This window comes from Athene cunicularia, assembly GCF_003259725.1.
Source record: "Athene cunicularia isolate RWA chromosome 4 unlocalized genomic scaffold, athCun1 chr4_part1, whole genome shotgun sequence".
Classification (NCBI taxonomy): Eukaryota; Metazoa; Chordata; class Aves; order Strigiformes; family Strigidae; genus Athene; species Athene cunicularia.
The window spans coordinates 39,079,733-39,106,990 of record NW_020799098.1 but is presented as its reverse complement, the minus strand read 5'-3'; the positions used below and the strand labels follow the sequence as shown (position 1 = coordinate 39,106,990).

The window sequence follows — 27,258 nt, the reverse complement described above, 5'->3', positions numbered from 1 at the left end:
TTTTTTTTTTTTTTTTTTTTTTTTTTATGGTCTTGTTATCAAAACAGCTCTGCACAGCATGGAGTTTGTGCCCTCGCTTTCTGAGACTGAGTTGCTTGAGACTGAGTGCTTGCAGAAGGACACGTGTGAACTAGGGATCCACAGCACAAAGAGCACGACAGGTCTGAGACATCCCAGTAATGTAGAGAATAGTTACATATCAAGGTAGGAGTAAAGCAAATTTCAGGACTTAAAAGAGAAGGGCAGATTCTGAGCTGGTGTAAATTAGGAGTTTCACTGAAACAGAGAAGTGGTGGGTGCTGCAGAAAAGGTGGGTTGTTGCTCTTATGTTGCCATGATGTGGCCTCTTCTGGATCATGACAACATAAGAGGAAAGCCCTGGGCTGCTCTGACCTGGTGGGGGAATGATGCCAAGAGAGCATAAACTGTGTTTTGCAGAGTGTATCAAGGGGAGATTTTCCCAAGTGGTGAAACCTGTCAAACAAGCTTGTAAAACTGGGGACAAGAGTGTTAGTTTTGCTGAGGAAAGACCTTGTGACTGCACTTTTCTTTTGTTGCAATTACTGCATTTGCTGTGCAAGTTTCCCTGTCAAGAAGAAACTTGATATTAAACTCACTTTCAACTCACATAGTTGTCATCTGTTAAAAGAAAACATATAAGAAGCCTGAGATAAATACTGCTCATGTCAGGAGAGTGGGTTTTGGTGCTGACCTTCCAAACTGGCTGGGTCTTACAGACATAAATAGTATGGAAATTAATTTTCATTGGCTTCTCATAAACTTAAAAGCACATGTTTAAAAATGTGTATTGTCAGCAGAATTTACCTGCTTACATCTAAGAGCTCTCCCTATTAAGGACTAGTGTTTAAAACAGATTAGATCACTCACTTGATTAAGGCCATTTTCATTTTTATATGACAATTTATGCTTGTCACTATATAAGTGGGAGCTTCATCAGTCAAAGCTTTATTCTTGTGAACCTGATGTTTTCCATAGCAATGTTATTTATTATGGAGCCCTTTCATGGAAATTTGTCTTGATCTGCAGGAGACTGACCCAATGAGGGACATTTCCAGTTAAAATAGTACATGAAATAAATAACAATAATTAAAATATGAGGTGAAGATTTTATAAATATTTAATATCTTCAGTGTAAGTGATATTTTTGTAAGCATGGTAACACCAATTCCACATTCTAACCTTCTGGGACACTAATTGGAAGGTGACTCTCTTCTGCTCTCAGGTATCAGTGGATTAGTTTGGGTTTACATGAAGCTCACAGTCTTATATTCACAAAAATTCCTGGCAGCCCCAGCAACGGTATTTTAATGTTACAGAAAAACTGTGAAAGCTCATACATTTCTTTTACCTTCCAAGATTCACAGTCTTTTTTCCCTTCCTTTTCCAAGATAAAGGATTGTTAAGAGTTATATAAACAACCTTTTTTTTTGAAAATGAAGAAAGTGAAAGAGGAAAGGGGGAGTGAAGTATACAATACACATACCTGACAGTGTAAAAACCCCAACCAACCAACCAACCTGGCTTTTTTCAGCCTTTGAGCATACCTTCTAAACTTTATGATATGGCAAGTGACAGATCTCTTTCTGGAACATCTTACTGCTAAAGACAATGCTACTGACTCACCAAAGACTGACTGTGAGAAGTGCCAGCCAGAGCAGACAGATTACTATTCACCAGCCTATGAACACACAAATTCTCCTTTGCTAGATTATGTGATACACCTGTACCCTGAGAAAGAGGGTGAAACCAAAAGGGCACTTTAATCACTGCTTGAGAAAATTAAGTTTAATAAAACTGAGACACCTTTACTTTTAGACCAATATTCTGCTATGTGTGTAGAGGTGGAACTCTCCTATTTATTCCACAGATCTCCTATGCATCATGGGCACTGAATTTTACCTCTTTTCTCTGAGGTTAAATGTTTTTTGATTAAAGCATTACTTGTATTAAGTAGCAGTATTACTTGCACTACTTGTAAGCACAAAGTCTCCAGAGAGTCAACCTGTTCTTGTTTTTCTTCTTTATTGAGATTAGCCAAAAAGGTTTGAGAATACTGGTAAGTTGCAATTGGTAACACAGTGATCAGCTTTATCAGCTCTAACAGTGTGCTAAGACCATGGGTCTGTCAGAAGGTAAGGCATTAAAGAAAGACACTTCTAAACTTTTGCTTCTTTCAAGCTGTAATGACATCCTGATTCTACTCCTGGGAGTTATTGACTTGGTTTTGACAGTGGTGGAGCCAGAATTCTACTAGGGTGTATCTTGTTAGATGTGTTGTAAGGATAATGCAGATAAGCCTCTCCAAATGTTTTCTCATATTCTGTGTAAAATTCTGCTTAGTTCAAGTATGAACAACTTCCACAATAGAATAAAGATCGTTAATCAGCATTTGTGGAATTAATATGAGGACGATTTTGGAATAATTATGAAATTAAAGTTATTGACATAAAGCTGTATGGCTGGCAACATGGGTTTCCTTTTCTGTTTCTTTTGTATAATAGAACTGTCTGTACTTAAAAAACACTGGCATTCACTGAGAGTACATCTTTACTGATCATTTCTTTCTGTTATTTAAGCAGTGTTAAAAAATTACAGAGAACACTTTATATTTTAAAAATAACAAGATTACACACAGTCCATTTACTAATTTGGGGGGGAAGAGAAAAGCAGGCTGCAAAGGAAGACTCTCCTCAGTCTTTCTGCAGACAGCTGTGAAGAGGAGACCTGTTGGACAGTCCAGGAAGGCTGTTATGTCATCGCAGCAAAGAAGGAGGTATGAATATGGCTGGGACCAAGTATCCTCTTACAGAAACCACTAATCTCACCTCTTCAAAACTTCTGCCTCATTCTGCATTAAAACTAACAAGATTTTCGTTTTGATGAAACCTTTAGTGAAAGGACTTATCATAGAATTTTTTTTTCTTTCCTCCCGTTTTACTCATTTGTATCTTTAGACCCAGACCATAAATCTTGATTTATGTTTAACAATTTAACTTAGTATTACTAAATATTACTAATTTAAAAGAATTCTCAATACATTTCAGAGTCTTTATGATTTTAAATAAAATTACTTTATGTAGGAAGTCAGCACAATATCTATGTACCATTTAAATCTTCAAACAAGGCCTTCAAGTGCTGTGATTTTCAGTATATGTTGTGCAGCACAATGTCCATTGTGAACTTAATACCAAGAAAAGGAAATAATGTATAAAAACATTTATTTTTAAAAAGGTGATTTTTTTTTTTTTTTAAAAGCTGATTGTTAATTATGTGACTCCTGTATTTTATTACATATCTAAACGTAGGGAAATACATACATATATACATAGGGAAAAAAGATTAAAGCTTTATCATATTTTTACTTTGACAGATGAATGTTGTGCATCTACTGTAAATGCTGCTACTATGCCAGGGAAAAACAAACACCCAACAAAACTAGTTTTTGCTACTACAAATCAGAAGCAGTACTGTCAGATTTTAGACAGCACAGAACAGTAACAAATAGATTTATTGATATAAATTCCCAAGTGGAATATAGAAATAAGAAGTTATATTTAATGTGAAAAACCATAGGATCTTGATTGTCACTAAGAAGCACACTGAGGAAGGCACTTCTAAAACATTTCTGTGATTTCCTTGCTTGCTTTGCCCTGCAGGTGATTAATGTCGCAGATGGCAGGTAAGCTTAAGAAGTTCTCCAGTTATAAAAATATATTTAAATTCAGTTGCATTACATGTAATTATGACAATTAGTCTGAATTCTGGATATGAATACAGGGAAAGAGCAGTTGTGAAAATACTTTTTTAAACACCTAAGAAAAGCTAAGATAAAGGTCATGCAAATACTACCTGTGTCATCATACCCCATAAGGAGTGTGTTCCGCCTGGTGTAGCAGAGCAGTACTTAAGTCTCTTTCACTGTCTACATCTCTGTGGAGCATCACAGGATTTTTGGCTGGCTGAGTCAGTGGACAGAACTGATGTATAAAGCAGTCCACAGGAGTGAATGAAAGGTCAGTTTGTTGATACCGGGTTATGTGACTGCAGAAAGACTTGTGCAGCACAGGCAGACATGGTTTTTTTTGAAGAGGAAGGCTGCTTTTGAAATTAAATTATTCTTTTCAGTTTTTGTGTATTTCATGTGTAAGGAGAACACAGTGTGCAAGCTGTAGTCCAACAGAATAAAGTTCCATAAGGAAAGTGAAAAGACAAACCATAAATAAGTTTCAGTATCTACCTTACATTTCAAAAGAACTGCTCATTTTCTTATATCATGGTTACATATGAAAAGTATTGCCAACTTGTTAGGTTTTGGCTATTAGCATATGTGTGCACATAGATGCGTCTGCCTTGAGTCCAACAGAGCATTCCTTGCCACTCGACAGCCTATCTGCATGTGTAGGGCTCAGATCCTCCTAATGGAACACAGCCAAAAACGAGACAGGTTGCATAGATGGTCTTTCTCCAGAAAAACTTACCTGAACACGCCTTCATATTTTTTTTTCCTTGTAAAGAATTTCTCATCTTCATGGATTATAGGTTTTTCCATAGGTTAAAAGTAAAGGCTATGCCTGCTCTGAAAACTTAAGTTTATACTGGTATCCACTGTCAAAACCAGACTGTTGAAATAATGGATGAGGTTCACTTCCTCAGAATGTGTAAATGTCCCAACTTAGAGTTAAACTTTCAACAGCTGAAAGACAATACCATTGACATGTACCTGGCACTAGTTAGTCAGGTTTATTTTTTCCTGGAAAACTGTTTTGGGCGACAGAGTGGCGTCCTGGTTTCCCAGGTTGTTGTGCTGACAAACTGCAGTGGTGGTAAAGGCAGGGAGTCTGACAAAATCTCATTAATCATTTTAAATTAAATGCAACATTCCTCTCCAACACTGCCAAGAAGAAAGCTAACTTTTACAAATGAATACTCTTTCTGAAAAGAACTGTTATCCTGACCATGTTGCTTTCACATAAATATGCTTGATTTCTGTCACACACACATACTCAAAAGTAGTACTTTTAAGCTTAAAAAATAATACATTTGTTGGATTGCTAGAAATCTGAGAAGTGCATTATGTTCATTTCTGTATTAGGTGCTATGAGTGAGCCACACAGCTGAAAATTAGAGCTTCTTCATTCTTTCAATGAATTGTAGGTTTTTTTCTTTTTAAAATTATAAAGCAAATAAAGAAAGTTCCTTTTTAATACAAGAAAATTTCACATAAGGAATGGAAGTATTCTGTGTAAGTATTTTCTAAGCCATCTCTTCTCTAAGCTTGTTTGTATGAATAAGAAAGGAAAACTGCAAATTTACTAACTTCATTGTCAGCAAAACCACTGAAGTGATGAAGGAGCAACGTGATCTCTTTTGAAGCTTTTTACATACACGTTCATTTCTGTAACTAATCCTAGCTATCTGGTTATGATTTAATTACATGCATCTTCTGGTAAGTCTTAACTTTTAACATCTGATAAATAATATTAGAAGATCACATAAACTTTTATCTTGCTAAAATCACCATTATATGTAGATTATAAAAATTTGTATATTATTTCTCTTTAAGGCTAATAGAAACCATAATGTGCCTATGGGAGACACAGGAAATCCTTTAAGTCTGTCCTTTGTCTGTTTTAATAGTGCTTTTGAGATTAGAATGGTGGATTTTATAACGGCAGAGAACAAGTCATCAGCCTCAATGCTTATTAGTTTTGATACTTACATGAAATATGTGAAAATAAAAAAAATCCCAGTCCCAATATAAGGCAAGTAAATCTGACTTTTCTGAATGCTTAATATTGTTATTTTGACATTTTAACATGATCAGGTAGGTATACCTCAATTTTGCTTAAGTACTTAAAGTAATGTAATAATTGTTTTCTAAAAAACGGAACTATAAAAAATGTTGGATTGCACAATGACAACATTACACAGAGAACAAAACTATTACCACTTCAAAAAAGTAATTCCTGTTGATAAATCTGTTTATGTAAGGAACATTAATAAACTGCAGCATACCGAAGAAGAAATACTAACATTTATTTGCACAGCTAGCCAGTTTATTTTCCTAAATCTGTATTTTGAAACTGTTTATAATTTTTCTTTTTCCTGTGTGAGGGGTGGGAGGGAAAGGTTAAAGAGAACAAATTGAATTTTTTTTTTTCCTGAATGCTAATTTTTTGCCCACTTCAAAATTGACAAATGTGTCTCTAACTTACAATTGTTTGGGCTTTTATATGTTGAAGCAGCTTTGATTTATTTTGAAAAGCCAAAGCTGTATAAAACTGTTGTTTAGAGTATGAATGGAAAGTATTCGAGACAAAAATAGTTTTGAGAAAATACGTAGAGTATCAGACACCGTCTAAAACTAAAGCATGTGACTATGTAATATATGCCATATTCCTTGAATAAATGCAATGAGAGCCTCAGAATACAGGCAAAAATGAGCTGTATTATGTGACACTTTATATGGACACAGGTACACTCATTTCCCCTACATGAACAAAGAACAGTTGTCCTGTCACATCTGTGTATGCTAAAGTTAGCAAAATTTCAGAAATGGCCATTCAGAACACAACTTCAGTGTCTTTTAGGACCAGAATAACTAGCGTTTGCAGGGGGATGGGCTGTAGGCTCATTTCTTCCTCCAGTGCTGCATACAGTTAGCATGAAGGCAACATTACACGGTCAAATTCAAATGACATGCAATGGTGGAAACACAGTAACTCCAGAATCATTCTGCAGTTATGAGTATGATTATGCTCATATATTTAGGCTTTGGATCCTCTATCTAAGTCTGATCAAGTAACTATTTCCACATCATTTAGTGACACCTGGATCAATGAAGTATCACTATTTTTTTTAAAATGCACATGGAGACACCAGTAGTGCATGGAAGACACTGCCCAAAACTTAAGTTTTTAGAGGGATTTTGGAGGATGACTGAAAGAATTCATACTTTATCTTTCTCACTTTGCAAGAGTATTGTTACACCCGCTTAAGATTCTTTTTCTTTTAAGACAGAAAATTGCCTACCTTCATGAAAATTTGAGATTTTTAAAATGCAAACAATTGCTTCTCTGACACTCTGGAGGCAAGACTCAAACTTCAAAACAAAAAGGCATAGAAGAAACATCTATTGTCAGGTTTTGTTTCTTGGTTACCTCTAAGGGAATTCACACTTGGAGTGCTGTGTTTGCTGTTTTCTGTTCCACTCTGAGTTAGTAATATAATGTACTGTGTGAGTTGGGTGCTAACCATCTAACACTGTTCAAAATCCTGTTCTGAAGATCAGATGCTGATATCTGTATGTGATTATGGTTTGGGGTTTTTTTCTTTTCCCCTGGACTTGTGTCTTATGGAAACTTTAACCACACCATCTTGCCTGTAATTTATATTCTTGGCTGTTACACTGGCCTTGAACTTTCTAAACCTTGTTAATAGATGTACTCATCTATTCCAGAAAAATGCATGTTCTGTCTGCTTGGAGGCTTTGTTCTGTATTTGCTTGAGGATGGGAACTGAGGATAACTGGAAATTAAGAGAAACGAAGATTAATAATTGTACTCTTGTAACAATGCAAAATTAAAACCATTATCACTAGTATCAACATGAATACCAGTCAGAAGAGAATCTGGCCTCGCTCTGCATTTGTGGTTTGAGATGAAAACATTTCCCAATAAGATCAGTTGTAATTTCAAAGTTCAGGGAATTCTTCTCTTTAAGTGTAGAACTTCTGAGAAGTGTTTTCTAGAAAGCCATATTCTGCAGTCTTCATGTAAGATCACTGAGGAAGACAGAGATACATACCCTTTCTTGCTGGTTTTACAGATTATATTAAAGGTTTTCCAACTTTTTGGGTTTGTGGTTCTTTTTTGTTTTGTTCTGTTCTTTTTTTAACAGGACCAGATACCTGTGCCTTCAAAGCTCCTCAGTGTACCATATACCCTTTATTTGTGTTTGAGATCAATTGACTACTGCAAAATGCATCCTTGAGCTTTCTGAAATACATGAAATGACACTGGATGAAGTAATGAGAAGTTATCCAAAGAGAGGGGAGTGATATTATAAAACCTGTCTGGAGGATGGCTGCATTTATTGCTGGCTCCTGGCTTTGGCTGTGTACAGTACACAAATACAAATTGCATTTACACTTAAAGGTAACATAATAAAAAAATACAACTTTTTCTGGCTGCATTTTTGCATGTGGACCAGAGCTACAAACAAAATGTACTAACACTTGAAATAGCAGCAGTAGCTACATTTTTTTAATCCCTGTCATTTATGTGGACCTTATGTGGACTGTTACTGTCATCTTCTCATATCTAAGACAAATGTAACACCCCCTAGGTGCCAAATGGAAAGCAGCAGTGTGGGCATAGTGCGTGTCTGTGAGGAGTATGACCTGCATTCAATTCCTGGCTTTGCCATAGGCTTCCTACATAAAAAAATCATATTAATCTGTAAAATAGAACTAAGAATATCTTCCTACCTCACCTCATGGTGTGGTAGGGAAAAAGGATAAATCTACTTGTTACCATGATGAATCCAGATGCTAGCAATAGCTCAGTATTATGTAAACAAACATAATCAGGAACAGCTCTGATTTCAACTACATATTATGTCAATTTAAGAAAAGTACTGCTCTATGAGTCATCTGAACAAAAACCAGGCAAATCCTCATTCAATTCCTGCACATGCACGGCAGTTGTACTGCTAATAGCCTACAGGCTTCAGAAAATGTAAGACACAATCCGACCAAAACCATTTTTGAAGTATTTTCATACATTTAGAACTATTTAAAATCTAGCTCTATGACAGATTTAGAGAGTAATTCAGTATCTGAGTCTGAAACAGCTCTCCAATCCTGCACAGTCACGGCTTGGATCTTGCACAGTCAGTTTGTAACAGCTTTAGCAATGAGTCATCTGGTACATACTTGCCTCGGCACTTCCATCATTGACAGTTCTAGACCGAGGGAAGCAGCTGAAAGCTGCAACACATTAGCTACCCCTACCATGCACCCTGCTGAGATTGTTCCTTGTTCACTGTGCTAAATAGATGCTTTTTGTCCTATGATCCAAATAACTAGTGTCTGTGGTATAGGTTAGCTCTATGTAATCTGTACAATTTACCTAGGCTATCCCTGTACGACATCAGGGTTCACCTAAAATAGAGGCTGTAATCTTCTTCAAAATTGAGTGAAAGGCAGATTGCCAATGTGCTAATTCAGTTAGTCAAGAGAATATTAAATATCATCTTAGATATTTTACAAGTGTTCTGTAATCTACTAGAATAAACTTTATCGTAGTATTCAGAATAATGTTTCTCTAACTTTTGTATCTGAGGTAGTCAGCACTGTAAGAAAATGCAAAAGAAAGAAGTACAACACTATTTTAAGAGATAAAAGGAGAAATTTTAGTTAAAATATTTTACAATAAAATAATCATGATTATAAATCTCTTTAGTTAAATATATACACATTACATGGTAGTCTAAAAAGAATGAACTTATTAAAGTTTCAAGCAGATCTAACGCACAAATTCACCACTTTGTCAGCTTAGACTGTAATGTCAGTTTAACATTCATAAATGGCTGTGTCAGACTAATGGAATTGTTTTGTGCAAAACTAAAAAAATTATGAAAAACAGATCTCCAAATCCTTCTGTTCCAACAGTAAATAGATAGAAAAGGTAGTTTACACATACACACACAAACTTTGATTGCATACAGAGGTTAGAATGACCAGCACTAAAATAACCCCCATCTCTACAAAATAATTAATTTCTTGAACTGATGTAGTTTTTGTAAATTACAAGTTTTAAGTGCTAGCAAATTGTGCTTTTAGGCAGCCACATGGCCAATAAGGTAGATGTTGTCATAAAGGTGCCCTACAAAATCTTCACTAATATTCTGTGCCGCTCGTCGTGTATTTCGGATGAACTCCCTCTTTGACATTTTGTTCTTCACGTGAGGGCTTGTTAGATCAATGGAAAGTAGAATCAAAGAGTAACATAGTACATAAACTGCATCTAGACAAGAGAGAATAAATAAAACAATTCTAAAAAGGAAATTGTGATCATTAAAATTACTGTTCCTTGATCAAGAACCTTATCGTCTTCATTATTTGTGCTTATAATTATATTTATATATACACACACACACATATATATATATATATACACACACACACACACACATATATATATATATATATTTATATATATAACTCAAAAGGGTATCCCAGTGAAATAAAACTTAATATAGCAATTTTCAATTAATATGTCAACATATTGCCAAATGAGCATGTACTCTTAATATTTCTACCTTATCCAAAAGTCACTAAGGGCTTTATGCCACATTCATTTAAACATATTCTTGGAAGTTTTCATAAACTAAGGCCAACATCTTGCTAAAGCTTATCTTTAAATATGTAAGCAGTCCCAGTGCTGAAAACTGGCTCTCCCCCAACCAATTAGAAATGCTTGTTAACTTGAGTAAGGCCCAAAATTCCCTCTCATTACTGTGGGACTATCCACAAGGTAAAATATTAAGTGTGTAAGTCTTTGCAAGAGGGAACAGAGTTTACAGTACAGAGTTTAAACACAGACAAAGGTGGAGGAAAGATAACATGAAAATAAACCCCACTTATCAGGTAGGTCTAAGAAAAGAATCTGTATGTTATTTTTAGATTTTTTTTCAACTTGAGTGGGATGATGTCTGTATACTGAACCCTCCCAAGTTGTGTTTGTATTTTCAGAAATACTTGTTTAGGTGCTGATTTAAATGTATCATAAACAGTAGCATCATCCAGAAGTATAAAGGCTGATCCACTGAATCAAAGCTCTTTTTTGCTTACCGGGGCTAAGGCCAAGCTCTCTCATCAAATCAGGGTTACAAGCACAGAATCTGTGAGAGAACTTTGTTATGAGAGTCTCAAGGTACTCCCCACGCTCCTCAGGAGCATGAATGTGTCTGAAGAACTCTCTCAGTGCATTTGGCAAGAACTGATTTCTGAAGTTGTGCAGCGTCACAAGGTCATCCAAAACATCTCGCCTGGTAGAATAAAATCCCACATAATTAGAGAAGTTTCTTTTAACTGTTTAAACATGGAAATGTAGTTTTTAAAAATAAAAATGAAAGCTTTAGAATAGTTTGAGCTTTGTGTTTTGCTGAAAGACAAAGAAAATTATCACTAACAGCACAAAGATAAACACATTCTTCTGACACTTATGATACTAGCTGAATACTAGAAAAATATACATTAATCAGAATTCTAAGTTTCTTTATATGCATATGCAATCATAGTCTACATAGAGGTTTCACTTCCTTTAAACTGTCTGACAAAGCCATTAAAAAAGACAGTGAAGGGAATAGATTCATGTGTGTCACACACTTTGGTGCCTAAGAGGAAGTTGTTACAGGAGAGTCCTGTTAAAACCAACCTTAAAGTTAGACCTTTAAAGTCTAAGTCCACCAGGGTGTGATGCTCTCAAGCACTGAACATAGAAACATCTAAAGGATTCAGACTAGCCTGCATGAACAGATGTGCAAAAGTCAATCAAAGAATATTCTCATATGTTTATTCTATTAAACATTTCAGTACTAAGAGGGGAAATTTCAACATTTAGAAACCTAGTTTTTCTTTTTAGTGCCTGATTACATTCTGTTTAGGAAGGGAAGATGAATGGGCAGTGCTAATATTAACTTGCAATCTCATCCATTAAATGGTTTTGTACTTTTTCTATTGCCAAAAAATTTGATAATCTGAAGTTTTACAGCGCAGGACTGTCAGTGGTGATAACACTACAGAATGACTTCTTTTACTCCTTTAGTGATACAGATTGAGGAGCATGAGAAGGAGAGGACTCCTGACAGAAGCACTGCTGTCCCTTTGCTATTTCTATTTAGATCCAGTTATTACTCTCCTACTCTTTCAACTTCTCCTAAATGTGTTGGTGCATCTCTTCTGCTACTGCACTACATCAACGTAAAGGTATCCTGGAGGGCAAGAAAAAGCACTGAGGAGGTAGAAAAGCATGCTACAGCAGGGAAAGTGTTCCCTACTGTAGCTCATGCTGTTCCAGGAGGATGCTTCCACTGCATCTTTGGAGGTGGGTGTAACTTCCATAGGAGAAATACCAGCCAACCAAATAATGGTTAGATGATTCCACATTAGTTAAAAAGCTATCATCACTTGGGAAAGTGGTAACTACTTTTCCTGATTAACACCCATACTAGATAGGAAAAAAAGAAACCTGAAGTCAAAACCAGCAGCAAAATACCTAGAAAATCTGAATGTCATACAGCACAAAGATTATCCTTAAATGCTCACTATAACTTCAAAACAATTTATGCCCAGAACTTCAAAAATGCAGAAAAAAAGAACAGGATGTGAGATTTAATAGTTACAGATGTTATTTTTAGGTGTTCTTATAAAGAGAAACAATCACATAAATACTTGAACTGAATAACTATTCAGATTTAGCAGCAGCATTAGTTAGTTGCATTTTATAATCTTTAAAATTATATCAGTACAAGCAAAACATTGTTGAATGGTGATGTACAATGAAAAATAATAGAAAATGTCTCAGGAGAAATTCATATTACCTTTCATCAAGGTAGATTCTCAGCTTCTTCCAATTTAGTGTTCTTGTGCAAAAGATAAACTTAGCTATTTCTTTTGGTGAATCATCTAGTATGCCCTTGGACATAAAGTAGTTGACTCCCTGAGGAAAAAAAAATACATGTATGTATGAATATGTTTAATCTTCACAACAAGTTTAGGAACAATATTGTATTTAGTAATGTAGGAACATATCCTACTAATTAGTTGGGTTTTTTTTTTCAGAATGATTCCTCTTCCTCTAAATCACATTTGAACATGCACAATACACTCTAAAATTATAAATCAAACACAAAGAAATAATTTATTGTTATGGTTGAGATTTTACATATACTCACAGTAGGAAATTTAAAATTATGAACCCCATAACAAGCATGATGGTTCTTTAATAATTTCCTTACAGTGTAGACTAGTATTTTGATTTTTATACTTTTGTAATTGCATTTAAAATACTGCAGGGACCATAACTTTTAATTTCATAACTTCTGTAAATAAGAAAATCTTAGCCATAATGTGTTAAACCTTTAATATCTTTCACTAAAACATTAACGTTCTCACATGTATATGATGTGTCACATTCAAACAGATGCATCAAATGCATTTGTTTAAATGTGTAATAATGCAAATAAACACAAGCACGCTGATTTCAAAGCATAAGTAAATATCAACATATATAACTATGCATACACATAAGAACACTGTGCCTAACAAAGTTTAAAAAGATAGAACAATTGTACATATTTTATAGTCGTATTACGATTTCCAGAATTTTCCACACTTTGCCAAGCACACATTTCTTATATTACACATGCCAAATTTAATTAAAAAAATATTTCAGTGATATTCTGGATTCTTTCTGTTCATTGAAATATCCCAAAGAATACAACTATTTTCCGTATGATCTCAGAAATCAAAACCAAGGTAATAGATTAAAAAAATTTTTCAAGAACAAAAATCTCAACCTGAGAATAACTAACCAACTGGTTTCAATTCAATTTGGCAGGGGCTGGGAGTGGTTCTGAGCATTTGTTACAAGGAAGTGTTACAATACTTAAGTACAGTATCACTTCACTATACCATAATGTTGAAGTAATGTAAAATGTGCAGCACAGTGCATTTCTTTATAGGATAATGCATCAAGACCCCAACCTAAATCACCTTTACAATACTTCAGAAATCTTTTTTCATGAATCAAGCTTTACAATATTTTGCAAGTCTGCCTTTTTAGTTTACATTACACCTATAAAGATGTATGGGCAACCTGTCATTCAGTGTATAAACTAACTTCCCAGTGCTCTTCAATTTTGCTTAAAAAAAGAAATAAAGGACTGCGTGCAGGTTTGGAAAGTTGTTTCATGGAAGTGGATTAGTAAAGCAAAGTCTCAGTTACAGCAAGCAAAAAAGGAATCAGAATATATACTCAAGATATTGATAACATGAGTGAAAAGCTAACAAGCACCTGTAATACTATCTAGCTTTTTACTGGTTCATAGTTTTTGCTTATATATTCAGTTAATCAGCATACTTTTTTTTGTTAAAAGCATGTTTTATAAAATAAATAAAAATATAAAGGTTTTACATAGGTAAGAAAAAAAAAAAAATCCCAGCAATTTTTGGCCCCAATTTTAAGAAAAATATTTAAGGCCATCATGAAACATGTATTGCACTATAGGCTTGCAATTAAGTCCAAATTAGGTAAAATTTATTTGTCCATAATACGGATGGACAATATAAGTTTAAGTACTTTCTTGAATTAGCTAAATAGGAATCTAAAAATGAGATCAAAATGAACACTAACTGTGTTAATTCCTCAAGTATTTTTGCTATTTATACAAGACTAGCAGCAGGACATCTCCTTTACATATATCCTGACTTAATGAGACTTATGCATTTGCTTCAGAAATAACTATTTGCTTAAGGTAATGCATACTGAAGGCTGGCAAGGAAGTCTCAGTAGTATGCCTGTTGCAATTATCTAACAAACACTTCTGCAACATATCCAGAAAATACCTGGCATATCATAGATGAGGCAGCATGAAAATAAGACCTAGTTTTAGACAGACAAGGGGTTGATTTCTGTGAAAGTAAATGCCATTAAGTAATTTCTTTCATGGACTAGATTTCAAGTCAGTGTAGGATCTTTACCTCATAGGCTACCAAGTCTTTTCAAGGCATTTTTATTCCCTGTCTTTATCTAAATCCTTCTCTTTCCTCCCACAACACATAACGCTTGACAAGATCTTTCTCTGTGACTGCAGTCTTGTTATTCATTCTCCTCATCTCCTTCACAAATAAACAGGGTATATATAAAATATATTTCAGCACATGCCATCATTTTTAGCTGCTTTTTATTTCTTCCCAAGCCATCACAAATACTTTGCAAGAACAGAAACGTGATTTCTCTTTAAAGTCCTTAAACTTTGGCTCACAACAAATGAAATTTATTTACAAGATTTATGGCATGTCATTGAATCTGCTTTCTGTAACACTGTAAACACTGCTTTGAATCCCCCTCAGAACCCACACTTCAAATAAATCACTTCTGGTAGCCAAAATGGTCACTGGTGGCAGGTATACTAGCTGAAATAAGTAGTTCTACACACTATTAAAATCTACACTAAGATTGTTTATCAGTCATCTGGTGACTCTCTTAGAAAACATTTCACTGAAGCCAGGTAGGCAGATCTGTGCCATTATCTACTCGGCCTGAAGTTATAATTTTAACACTTAGGAAATACTGCAGGATGAGCACACACGGTATGTTCTTCTATTTCTGATTTAGTGGAAGAGTAGTGAGGTGAACAGTATTACAGCCAGTATTTCCAGTAGCTCTGTGTCTGCCTAACCTATATGAGGAGCCTGCTTGTCACCATAATGTTCTTAGCATTAGAGAATTAGGAAAGATGCCTTAAGGATACTTTGCCTTTGTGACAAGAATGTTACCACAATTTCAGACAGCTCTGGATAAAATCTTAATGTATGAAAGTGTTGATTTAAATTATATATCCAAATAACAATCATAACTACAGAGTATTAGTAACAACAGAAGCCATTTGTTGTATTTCAATGCTATTTTTTACAGTTGCTCCTTTTTTACCAGTCACATGATGCTTGTTTTGCCAACCTGTTCTATTACTGCACTGACACTCCTTGCTTGCTTTCAACCTGTTCCTAAGAGCCTTTCCATTCACATTTATATCCATACAGGATATCTAAAATTCAAAAGTTGGGGTTTTTTTTTCACTATTGGTTTCAATACTGCATTGATCTTCTCTGATAAGAGTTCTTTCAGAACATTTCGATACAGCAGTCAACATTAAAACTTTTGTAGTTGCCTCTGACATCTCTGTATAGATATGCATACAAAACAAATCAAATTCTAAGTTAATGGAATAGAAATTTTGGAATTGTTGTTTTTCTACATATATACATGATTTCTCAATATTTAAATGGAATTGCTTGCAAAGTCAGAGTTGGGAGACAATGAAGCTTTTTACCTAATGACTAGTTAAAAGCAGTGCATGAAAATATGACAAATACATTTGTCAATAAAGACAAATTTCACTTAATACTTGAAATTTCAAATTTCACACACTCTATTTGTGTAGCTTAAATAGTTTTAAAAGGTGACAAAGGAAATCACTAGTAGAATACTAACATTAACATTTTCAGGTGATTTATAATTGTGAGATACATAATCCTACCAAAATGGAAAAGCATATGTAAAAACATAAAATGCCGATTTCTTTCTAGCCTGTACTGTATTAAAAATAGAATATTTTGATCACCAAATTAAAACATTCTTAAATGAACACTGAAGAAATATAGGAATTCAGGTTTAAATACTAGCTTAATTATAAACTATAAATATTTGGGGCAGTGACTGTCATTTTATTCTGTATATACAGTATCTGTCATAGTACAGCCTCAATATTTAATTTGGGCTTCTAGGTAACTCTAAAATTATTAGTAAATAATACCTGTATGGTATTATTATTCCCATTTTTTAGGGAAATGAATATCTTAATATATGTCATAGTACATCTTCTGGAACAAAATATACAGTAGTGATGCAATATTTTCTAATAGAAATTTTCAAGATTCTTTTCCTAAGAAATATACACAACCTAGAACATACATTTCAAACAGTATCTCACTACATGTCTTTAAAATACACTTTCAGTGATACAGACTTAGGATGGCAGAAATCACAAGTTCATGTTATGCAGAATTAATCTTGTAAATTATTAGTTATAAAAGTTCTCTGATTTAATGGAGAGTTTGCAAAAGGTTTCAGCTGTGTGTTTCATTCCAACATTCTAGATAAATCACACAAAGAACTTCTTCCCTCTACAACATACAGATACTTTTAATATTCTTCAGACAGATAAATCAATGTCTCTAAAAATTGGCTTGTTTAGTAGATCACTATGAAACAGTTTATGTTTTCAAAAAATTTGGTTAGAAATATACAGCACAGTAAATATTCCATCATCTACAGACTATCTATAATTAAAAGTCAGGTAAGGTAGCTTTATGCAAGTGGATAACAATTCATTTATAATTAAGAAGAGGTCAGAAAACTGACCTCCCTGGCAAAAACTCAGGGCAGCTGCAACGAACGAGACAATCAAAAGAGTGGAAATCCAGGCTTAGTATAAGCACTGTCTTGCTGTACTTTACTGTTACTATGCTATGTAAAGGAAATCCTGACCTCACTGAAGTCTGAGAGTTTTGGTACAGTCCAGATTCCAACACATTCATAAAAATAAATGCTATTAAACAGAATCAGTTAGAATCACTAAGAATGAAACAAAAATTTGATCTTTTCTCCTGACCAAAGGATTATTTTTTCCACCTTCAGTGACAATTTTAACTACCTAGCATAACTCCATATAACAAACTTGACAAAATATTTTATAGGGAGTTAGAAACACTATACAAAACAGTGGGAAATAACTTCTGGTTACTTACAAATTCTGACTCATAAGCATATGAGATATGAAATGAGCACTGCATGAGAAACATTTCACATACACCATACACTCTTTAGGATAAAATACAGCAGAGACCATGTAGGCAGATTAAACAACATAATATTCATATTCAAGTGTTAATACTGACACTAAACCACCCGCTCTCCCCAAAGAAAGAAAAACCAAGTTCAAAAATCTTGGCTACAATGGTGCTGCCATATGAAAAAAAACCCAGAAACAACAAACAAAAAAATAATGAGAAATCAAACATGCACCGGAGGGGTTTTTTTTCAGATTACATGTAAAGTGATTAGGCACATCCTTTCAGCAGAATGTGAGCACCTGCTATGAATTATGCAAGCTCATGCATACAATCAATACATTAAATTACAGCAGATATCACAACACCATGCACACAACAATGGCTAACCAGAGAATCCTACCACAAAGTGTGTAGATGCTCTTCCCTACCCCGTGAGACACCGCTAGCTCTGGAGCTGTTGCTGTGGAGCCTGGTTACCCATTTTCATGACATGGGCGGTGTCCTTTGGAGAATCTTGCTCCTGTGGCTGTAAGTATTCCTATTTTTATAGTAATTTGATCAGGTCTGTTATCAAATGTAAAGCAGAGTTTGGCAGGAAATTCGAAGACACAATTTGTAATAGTGGAATGTCATATAATATATTCCAGTCACAGTGTCCTTATAATAATAATTCTGCCAATATCACATTCGTAAACAATAAAAGCAATAATATTTGTGAATTCTCCTGAAACTCAGGCCCTGAATAATTCCTACCAGGCTATGGTGCTCCACAGGGAGAGAGGAACAGAAGCCCTTGGGAGATATCCTGAGGTTCTTGTGTCTCACTAGGCCTGAAGCAGACTGTACTACTATTGTAAAATATAAATGTAATGAACCCAGAAGAAATAAGTGTAGCCTAATAAATTTAATACCTACTTCAGGTATACTATAAGGTAGCTCTAATTTGTAGATCTTTATTTCCTTTAAAAATAGTAAGTTTTTTATCCAGTGCCTTTTGTGAAGTCTCCAAATGCTTTAAACCTACCAAGAGTACTTTAAATTAGGTTGGAATATAACAGCATATTATAAACTAAGATAGTGAAAAATTATGTTAAAACAAATTGAAAGACACAGAAAAATTTGAGTGGACAAAGCTGTAACCAATTAAAACTTGACTTGTTCTTGAAAACACATTTAAGTTACCTAAATATTGTGTTTCATTGGAAAAGCTTTACATTTATTACTAAATTCACTGAAATCCTGCTGAATCAATGCTAATCATTCAAGTGCCAAAGTGCTGATATGACGTCTCAGCACCACGTATCACAGTTCAAGGCTGAGCTCTACCGGAGAAATTACAAAATACTGTAATTTGTGACTAATAAAAGTAGTGGGTTTCTTCCTCAAGCAGAATATGAGATAAAGCAAGAATTTATAACAAAATCACATTACTGTAATGATTCATACAACTGATTTATTTATTTCACACCATGGTCACAAGTTCATGTTTTCTGTATGATATCAGCAGCATGAACTATTTTCTCCTAGAAATATATCTTTTCATGTCTCTTAATCCTTCTCCTACTTTGGATTTATTCAACTACCACCTCCTTGTATACGCATAAATATATGTAGGAAGTTAACACTACTTTTTGTTCAGTACTGTGTACCTTTTATTTCCTAGGGAACATGAAGCAGGAGCCTGGTTTTTTACACAAGACTCTCTCTGTCCCTTGGGCGTTAACCGCATATCTCCCAGGCAAAAGCTGTCTACTCTCAAACTTTTCTTCTTTGAAAGGTGACAGAGCAAAAACAGAAACTGACTTTTCCAGTTAGCTACAGGAATTAATAAATGGAAATATTTTAGTTTGATATGGGGTATTTTTTGAAAATAAATATTTGTTGCTATATACTATAAAGTAGTATTATGCTTATGCATAACAAACATCCACAGAAATCAAATCAAACTGATCTTTAGGATAGTTCAGTAGTACATCTTTTTCAGAACATTTCAAGATTTGCACTTTGATAGTGGGAATATTTAAAAATCCCTTACAAGAAACCATAATTGTCATAGAAGTATGACTTCTATGTACACTACATAAATAAGTATGTACATAGTGTACGCTTCTAAAGTAACACACTTTATATTTTATTCTGCTTTAGCTAACTAATGTGGGATCTAACTCATACTCTACAGAGCATTTTATTTTATCTAAGCGTATTATTATCCTTTTAAAATTCACCATTGTCTCTTTCGGAATGAGTATAGATCCTAACTAAGTCAATATGTGGTTATGAATTTCTGGCATCCATAGGTCAGACTGCTGTACAGAGCACTTAAGAGGCAAGCCATGTAAATGATGTGCACAGGTACCATACACAAAAAAAGGTTAGGATAGGGCTGTAACTTAGTATTAACCATTCCTACAGTAAACCAAACACCTATTAAAACTTGGCTTTTAATATGGCTATAATTATAAAACAACAATCACAATTATTTTAACTGTTTATTACTGTCAGCAACAGTTCACTTACCTCATCAGGGTTGGCATTAAAGGTGAGACTGCCCTCATCTAGCTGCATATACAATTTTCTAAAAGAAAATCCTAGAGGAGGATTCTTATTGTATATAGAACAGTGACCCCAAGTGGATTTGCACAACCTATGAAAACAGAATTAAGTCTATTATCAAAATTCCTTTCTGTAATTCATATATTACACAGAAGCAAAATGTAATCAACACTGCAAAGCCAAATACTCAAACTACAGGAAAAGTCAGAAATAGGTTGCTTGCAACACTGAGTTATTACACCTTTTGAATGAGTGTTGCTCAAGTCTTCAATTACTTGATTAATTTTTTCTTCTAGGACAGGGTTTGGTGTATTGGAGTGCAATCCGAAAACATATCCCAGTAGGTGGCAACATTACAACATCCATACAGCTGAGACCTCTGGCACTCCTAGTATCTGAACACTGCGTAACTGTGAAAAGTTGTTCTGCAGCAGTATGACGTTCAAAAACTGCGTCTCTCCTCTTGTGCCCCAATTGTGTAGTGAGTGGGATACTACAAATACACAAAATTACGGTTTTAACTCACTGCTTTCCCCATCTATCCTTTTCCACAAAAGTGTTTTTTCCAGTCTTGACCAATCCTCATTATTTGATCCAGCCCCATCCCTCTGTATCTTCCATGACTTCTCAGTTTCTTTCCCTTCTTTCCCACCCTGACTCTTATCTCAGTTTCATCATTTTCTGTCCCTCATCTCAGTTTTCTTGATGACAATATCTGAAATTACCTTGTACTTTCACTTCCTAGGCACTTACTTTGTTGTCTGGATTCCTTACTGAACAGGTAGTTCTGCTTCCACACATCTACTTTGCAAATAATTAGGCACAATGCTTAGGACCCAGGAGGTAGGCACTGAGGACATGGGAGAGACTTTGTTTTCAGTGCAGGAGCCTGGGTCTTATTTGAACCAAGTTCAGAACTGCAGACACAGGACTTCCCAAAGCATAAATGTGGAATATTAAAGACTAAGATGTCTACAGATATTACGCAAATTGAGATTTTTATTAATTTGCTAAATTGGAACACATTTTCACTGCCAAAGTGTATATTTCAAAATATTTTTTTGGGGAGATTTCACTAATGACCGAGCTATTGCCTAGGATGAACTCAGAGGAAAATACATACTTTTTCCCCCCCGTATGTTAAAACTATATACTGCATACAATTAAAAAGCTCTAGTATCTTCATGCTTTGCTCCAGGGAGTTTATTTGTATTTAGTGTGGCTTTGATACTAAGAACTGAGTATAACACAATGCAGACTGATATAAATAAACTTAGAAGCTTAGCAGGATCTTCACTAGAATCCCTGTTTCCTGCCAAGACAACAGTCCTCAACAGCAGAACAATTGTGACTAAGAAGTTATAACTACATTATCCTATTGCTGGGTTCATAAAGCAAGATATGAAGGGAAGCTGAGGGGGAAAGAAACAGATGAGGGAAGGAAGAGATGTTAAGGCACAATGAAAGGAAAAGAAGCAGGACCCGAACAATAATCCAACTATTACAGTAATACTACTTACAGTCTGTTAAGGGGTAAGAATATGTTGTGAAAGAAGATACAAGTTCTACTGACCATCTACTCTAAAGCATGATTTGATGAGTCCTTCCTAGTGTTGTAAAACATCAAGTATCAAAGAAAATACTTTTAATTAAATTTTGATCTTAAGTTTCTTTAATAGAATGATCCTTTATTTCCTGAACATACAAACTCTGCGTATGTTACATAAATGTGTTTCAACTGTTAAGATGGCAGAAATTCCATTTGATGCATGTGCAGATCTGACCTTTTCTTTCTCCTTTCCATCACCATCTTCCATAAAATACACTTAAGTTGCTTTAAGACAAGTATAGTAGATGAGTCCTCATCCATTTCTACCTGGTGCTTCAGCTGAATAGGTTTGCTTGCTCAAGCTAGATAGTTGTTTGAAGTTCAGAGAAGTAATAATACATACATCTGAGATGTGCTTTCAGCTAATAAAAAAATTGAAGGCAAGTTCTTTTTTTCCCATGACATATCAAACAACAAGTGTGTAGTAATACACGTGTATACTTGTACCAAGCGCACCTGTGTATGTAGCAATCTCCACTAATAAGTGGCAGTAATTAGAAAGCCAGAATAACACATTTTAAAACTATACTCATGTTTTCCCTATGTGATATCTCATTTAACTTAGTAAAGATTAATAAGGTTAGGATGACAAAAAGCACATATTGAGACATAATTTGAAATCTAGTAATTATTTTTACTATGTCCAAGTGATATATATTTTTCTTTTTGCTTACCCTTGCCAAAGAAGCTCATCATTAGCAAGATCCTGCCAGACACATGAGGCTAGACAGAGATCAGTTGCATTCAGGTATGACAAAATGGTAAAACTAAGCTCCGGTGGCAGCATTTCCAAGTTAATGAATCCTTCTTGTTCTTTAGATTTTCTTGTCTTCAACAGGTGGTAGATGTCAATGCCTCCTTGGGCTTGTTTGCGATGGCTTGTATTGGAAACATTGTTAGAAGCTATCCTCCTACCATGTTCTCTGGTAAGATAGCCTTGTCCACTGTATCCTTGGTGTTGTAGTTGCTGGTTCCTAGCAACTCTCCAGAGTCCCTGACCCATCTGCGAGCCTGCCGGACATAAAATCCAAAATAAACGTTGACAGCTATTTATAAATATTTGTAAGACAGATTCTGCACACACTGGGAAAATAAAATTGTAGGACTGATCTGAATAAGAAAAAAGTGAGTTTTGTGAAAAAGTTATGCCAACGATGTAATCTGTCTCTGGAGCAACTGAATAAATACTGAAAACAAAACCAATTAAAAAAAAACTAGAAATTTTTTTCAAAAATTTATATGCTTGAAGAGTTACAAAATTCACAGTAAGCTTCTGCAAACAGTATCAAACATTATCTATGTCTTATGCAAGTCAAGAAGCCTTAACGATCAGAACATCTGGAAAATATCATCAGACTTCCTTTAAAATTTAATAAAAATAGCTTATTTAGAGTCAGTGAAATGCTATAAAATGTAAGAAGAAACAAAAACGTCCTGAGTAGTGGGTAGCACACAAAATTACACTGTGGCTGACATTAAGACAAAGCTTAACGACTTCAATGATAATGCATTAAGGATTCAGTTTCTTGTTTCTGAGCACTCAAAATATCTTTTCAAGCTTTCTTGCACAGTAGCATAAAAACTTCAGGATAAGGCTTCTATATTTTACTTATCACTGTGTTTGCTATTTTTTGTCAAATGTTGCTGCAGATGGTAATAAAGAGAATAGATTCTGAATGCTAGTCAGTTATCAAGATTTCTGAATGCCACGACTCAAATTTCAGAAACCACCTCTACTTACCAAGAGGAAAAATTAAAGTGTGATAGATCATACTAATTCAGCGTGGGAATGTTGTCTTAATCTTATCACAACTGGTATATATAAGGGGATCTATCTTATTTTTCAACCTTTGCTACGATGACAGATCACCACAGTGATTATACTAGTAACATGCAGATTCCCAATTCTGACTTTCAAAAAAGAAACACTTACGGCCTGGTCTGGTAGGATCTCACATGTTTTTGAAATTATGTATATTCTATTATCATGGGGAAGTAAAATTGGGGCTTTAACAGCGTTAAAGGTTGAAAATGAATGACAACTGTTCTATATAAGCAGAAAGAAAGGAGTGATTATGGGAGAAAAATTAGAGAAATTACAGAAGAAAAAGCATAAGCAAGATGGAAATAGACAAAAGAAGCATCCATTCAGGGGAAGTTCAAGGATTCATTTCTAGATAAAGCCACAGTTGTGAAGAAACTGTAGTCATGTGTATTATATTAAATTCAATAATACACAAGAATTCACATAAATTTCTAACTATTTTATTCTCATTTTTTGTAGTTACAAATTTGGCTTAATTTTTTTATCATACAGAGGCAAGTCAAACCATGATCAACTGCTACAAAATACCAGGCAAGTTTTTTTTTTTTTTAAAAAAAAGTCTTACTGAGATCATAAATAGGGCATTGAGCTGGCTGCAAGAATCTATGCATAAAGAAGGTATTCCCATTTTCTTGAAACCATAATAATTTTTTTATAAGTCCTTACAGCTATGGGTAAAGTTGCTTCATGACAGGAAGCTATACCACAATCTGCCATTTAAAAAGTGGCAACACAAGGATGAAAGCGGGCTTTGGTAATTCATGCTGCTGTTTGCAATTAATTTATAAATTTTTTAGCTGTAAACAAAATGTATTTCTTCACAAGATGAAGAACTCTGCCTTTATTTTTCACTGCCTAGCTAGATTAAAATAAGTGTCAGTAACTTTTTTTTAAAGAGACATTCCCAGAACTACAGTTGCTCAGTGCCACCATTTTCTGGTTTTGAATAACTAAATCTCTCCAAGGAGAAGGAAGTTACTAACTTTCATCCCAAAGGAGGATCACCAAGCACCATTACGCCAAAATCTAGCACTATTAATCTAGCAGGTGTGCCAGAACTGGCATTTGGGACCACAGGCATAAACCCATCAAGACTCCTGCTGCTCCAGCTGCTGCTGCTATTGCCCCTGCTGAGCAGTGATGTGCAGTGACCAGTTTGTGGGGGTAGGCAGTAACAGCCAAGGGCTGGAAGGAGGAGAGAAGGCTTTCCTAAGGCATGAAAAAAAGCAGATAAGGAATATTTCTGAGCAAATACAAGTTTCAAAAAAGGCTCCTATCACCACGCTAGAGGATTCAATTAAGATAAAGTTCACATTTTGCTAGGCACTGTATATGAGCTTGTTAATTACTTAAGCACAGTACTTAGTAAACAGATATGTCTAAATATCTTGGGAGGCTTCAAACAATTCTTGACCTTAAACCTCTGAGTAAACTGAACACTGCCAACAAGGCATTACACTTTCAAATATGCAGATGCCAAATTTAGAGGCTGTGTTCACTCTTGGAAGGTATCAAATGATCTGAATGACTGAATAATAACGATCTTTCAATTCAATTATGTAAAAAATTTAGGCTTTGGAAGAAGTAAATGTATACATACACATGCAGATTCAACACAAATATAATCAGCACACTTTCTTTATGTAAAAACAAAAGCAAAATCTGCCTGAAAATATAGCATTGACTCTAAATGAAATTATAAAATAGCTAAACAGCAAAATACTAGTTTCAGGGGCAGAGAGAACTAGGACTGAGGGCTTGTAACTCCTCATTATTATTTCAAGTCCTTAACCACTAAAACAATAAAAAACAGCCAAAAAAAAAAAAGGTAGAAACATTGCAATATTAAGCCTTGAATTTTACAAAATATGCAGTGAGAGAACCTATTCTACGTAAACTGTGTATGTGTAATTGTTAGTTGCAGCAATCCATTTGTTGAGGTACCTATCTGTAAAACAAATCAAGGAATTTATTTTGCTAGTATTTTTGACATCTTTTCTGACATTAGTTTATATCATTATAACAAAACCACATTTCTATACACATCTGTCAACTCCCAACATCTTTTGAAAATACTACTTATTTGGGCATTAAATAATAATTAAAAAAAAAATAGTAAGAGGAAATTCAAGGCTCTGAAGATAATTGGGAATTGTATTGTGACAAGTTTTGTAATCATAATACACCAGCAAGATGAGAAAGACCAGCAGTATTATGAGAAACAGTTCACAGAAAGGATGTGCCCAGTCAGTTATCAAGTGAACTTTACACTATCAGGTAAGAATCTGGCACTTTTATAGTAGCTTCAAACCTCTTCAAAGTCAGATTATCTTTCTGCTCTATATGCACTACTCGTAAAGAATTCAGTAGTGGTCACAAAGGGCGAAGTTCTCTTACTTAGCCCTAAATCAAATACTCAAATTTTAGTTGCTATTTTAATATCTTTATTGCAATATTCAGCTAGAAGTGACTGTTCACAGAATACATTCTACTGAAGAATACTGAGCTCACAAGAATATCAACAGTTCTTGTTGGAGCTCATGTGTTTTTTCTCCCCACACAAAAGCTAACTGCTATATACCACCAACAAAATAATCACTTCTAAATTACTTAACACTAGAAAGTGGATCAAAGACAGAATAAAAATACCAAGTAATTCAAGAAACTAACCTTTGTATAATACACTTGTACGTATACAGAATATATCACTGCAGAAAAGGATAAAATATTATATATATGCTGTTTTAGAGTATCAACTAAAGAAATTTAAAAGAAGAAACAAAGTGAGACACAATTTAAACCATTCTAGAACCAGTTGCTGGAAATCCACAAGCTTTTGGCTGCGTAGCTGTTTACCAGTCTATATGCCATTTGTTAAGATTGATTTTATTTTCCCCATCATGCAATTACTTTCAGCTTTGTAGTAATCCAGGATAAATGCTTTGAGAACTCACTCATAAAACAAGATGAGTAACCTCATTGTTTTTCTAAAGCCCTTTAAGTAATGGTGTCCAGAACTATATTTTTACATTATTTTGAACATTCATTTTCAGTCTCCAGATTCAGCAAGGCACTCAAATGTATTTTTTCAAACTTCCAATTATGTAACTTTATCTAATAACTGAACCCTCTTGATAGCTTGGCTGTAATAACTATCACAGTGAAAATAACTAATTGCTTCTCTGTTTCTGCCTGATTATCTGTCAACGAGTCTGATTTCAATTTTAATCACATCTTCTTCATGTTACCTTGTTACTGCATAATAAATTATTTTGCAGTGTTTAAGAGGAGAACAGGATACCAAAAGCTAAATGTAGTCTAGATTAATGCTGGATGGGTACTGGCTTCTGCTTTAATTAAGCAGAACACAACATACCCTCTCGATATAAACCCCTTCCACTTTATCCGAACCGAGCCCTACAGCTGCTGCTTTGCGACCAGAATTAGCCGAACGGGAAAACGTTCCTTCCCTCGGTGCTATCGAAGCTGAAGCTTCGTTTATCGCACCTGTATTCGTGACCGAGGCCTGCCGATACCCCGAACGTGCGGACCTTTCAAACCCCACTCCAGGCGGATAGACGGACGGTTCCCGAGGCACAGCGGCTGCCC

General features: G+C 34.8%; 1 protein-coding gene across 2 annotated transcripts; it reads right to left on the bottom strand.

Moving 5' to 3' along the window:
* Positions 1 to 7,915: 7,915 nt before the first annotated feature.
* FBXO8 (F-box protein 8) lies at positions 7,916 to 27,244 on the bottom strand. 2 transcript variants are annotated; one of them, XM_026846805.1, is made up of 6 exons: positions 27,157 to 27,244; positions 22,499 to 22,835; positions 20,180 to 20,306; positions 12,628 to 12,746; positions 10,877 to 11,073; positions 7,916 to 10,049 (listed from the first exon to the last, which is right to left on the bottom strand). In XM_026846805.1, exons 2-6 carry the CDS (start codon positions 22,825 to 22,827, stop codon positions 9,862 to 9,864), a joined length of 960 nt encoding a protein of 319 aa, XP_026702606.1. In that variant the 5' UTR covers positions 22,828 to 22,835; positions 27,157 to 27,244; the 3' UTR covers positions 7,916 to 9,861. The 2 variants fall into 2 exon arrangements, with proteins under 2 accessions (XP_026702606.1, XP_026702607.1); XM_026846806.1 differs by lacking the exon at positions 27,157 to 27,244 and adding an exon at positions 24,633 to 24,833.
* Between the last annotated feature and the right edge of the window lie 14 nt (positions 27,245 to 27,258).

Coding starts and splice junctions, on each gene's coding strand:
- FBXO8 (XM_026846805.1), bottom strand. CDS start 22,827: ATGGGTCAGGGACTCTGGAGAGTTGCTAGGAACCAGCAACTACAACAC. Junction 12,747..20,179: donor TTAATGCCAACCCTGATGAG/GTAAGTGAACTG, acceptor TTTTTTCCTCAG/GGAGTCAACTACTTTATGTC. Junction 11,074..12,627: donor AGAATCTACCTTGATGAAAG/GTAATATGAATT, acceptor TTATTCTACCAG/GCGAGATGTTTTGGATGACC.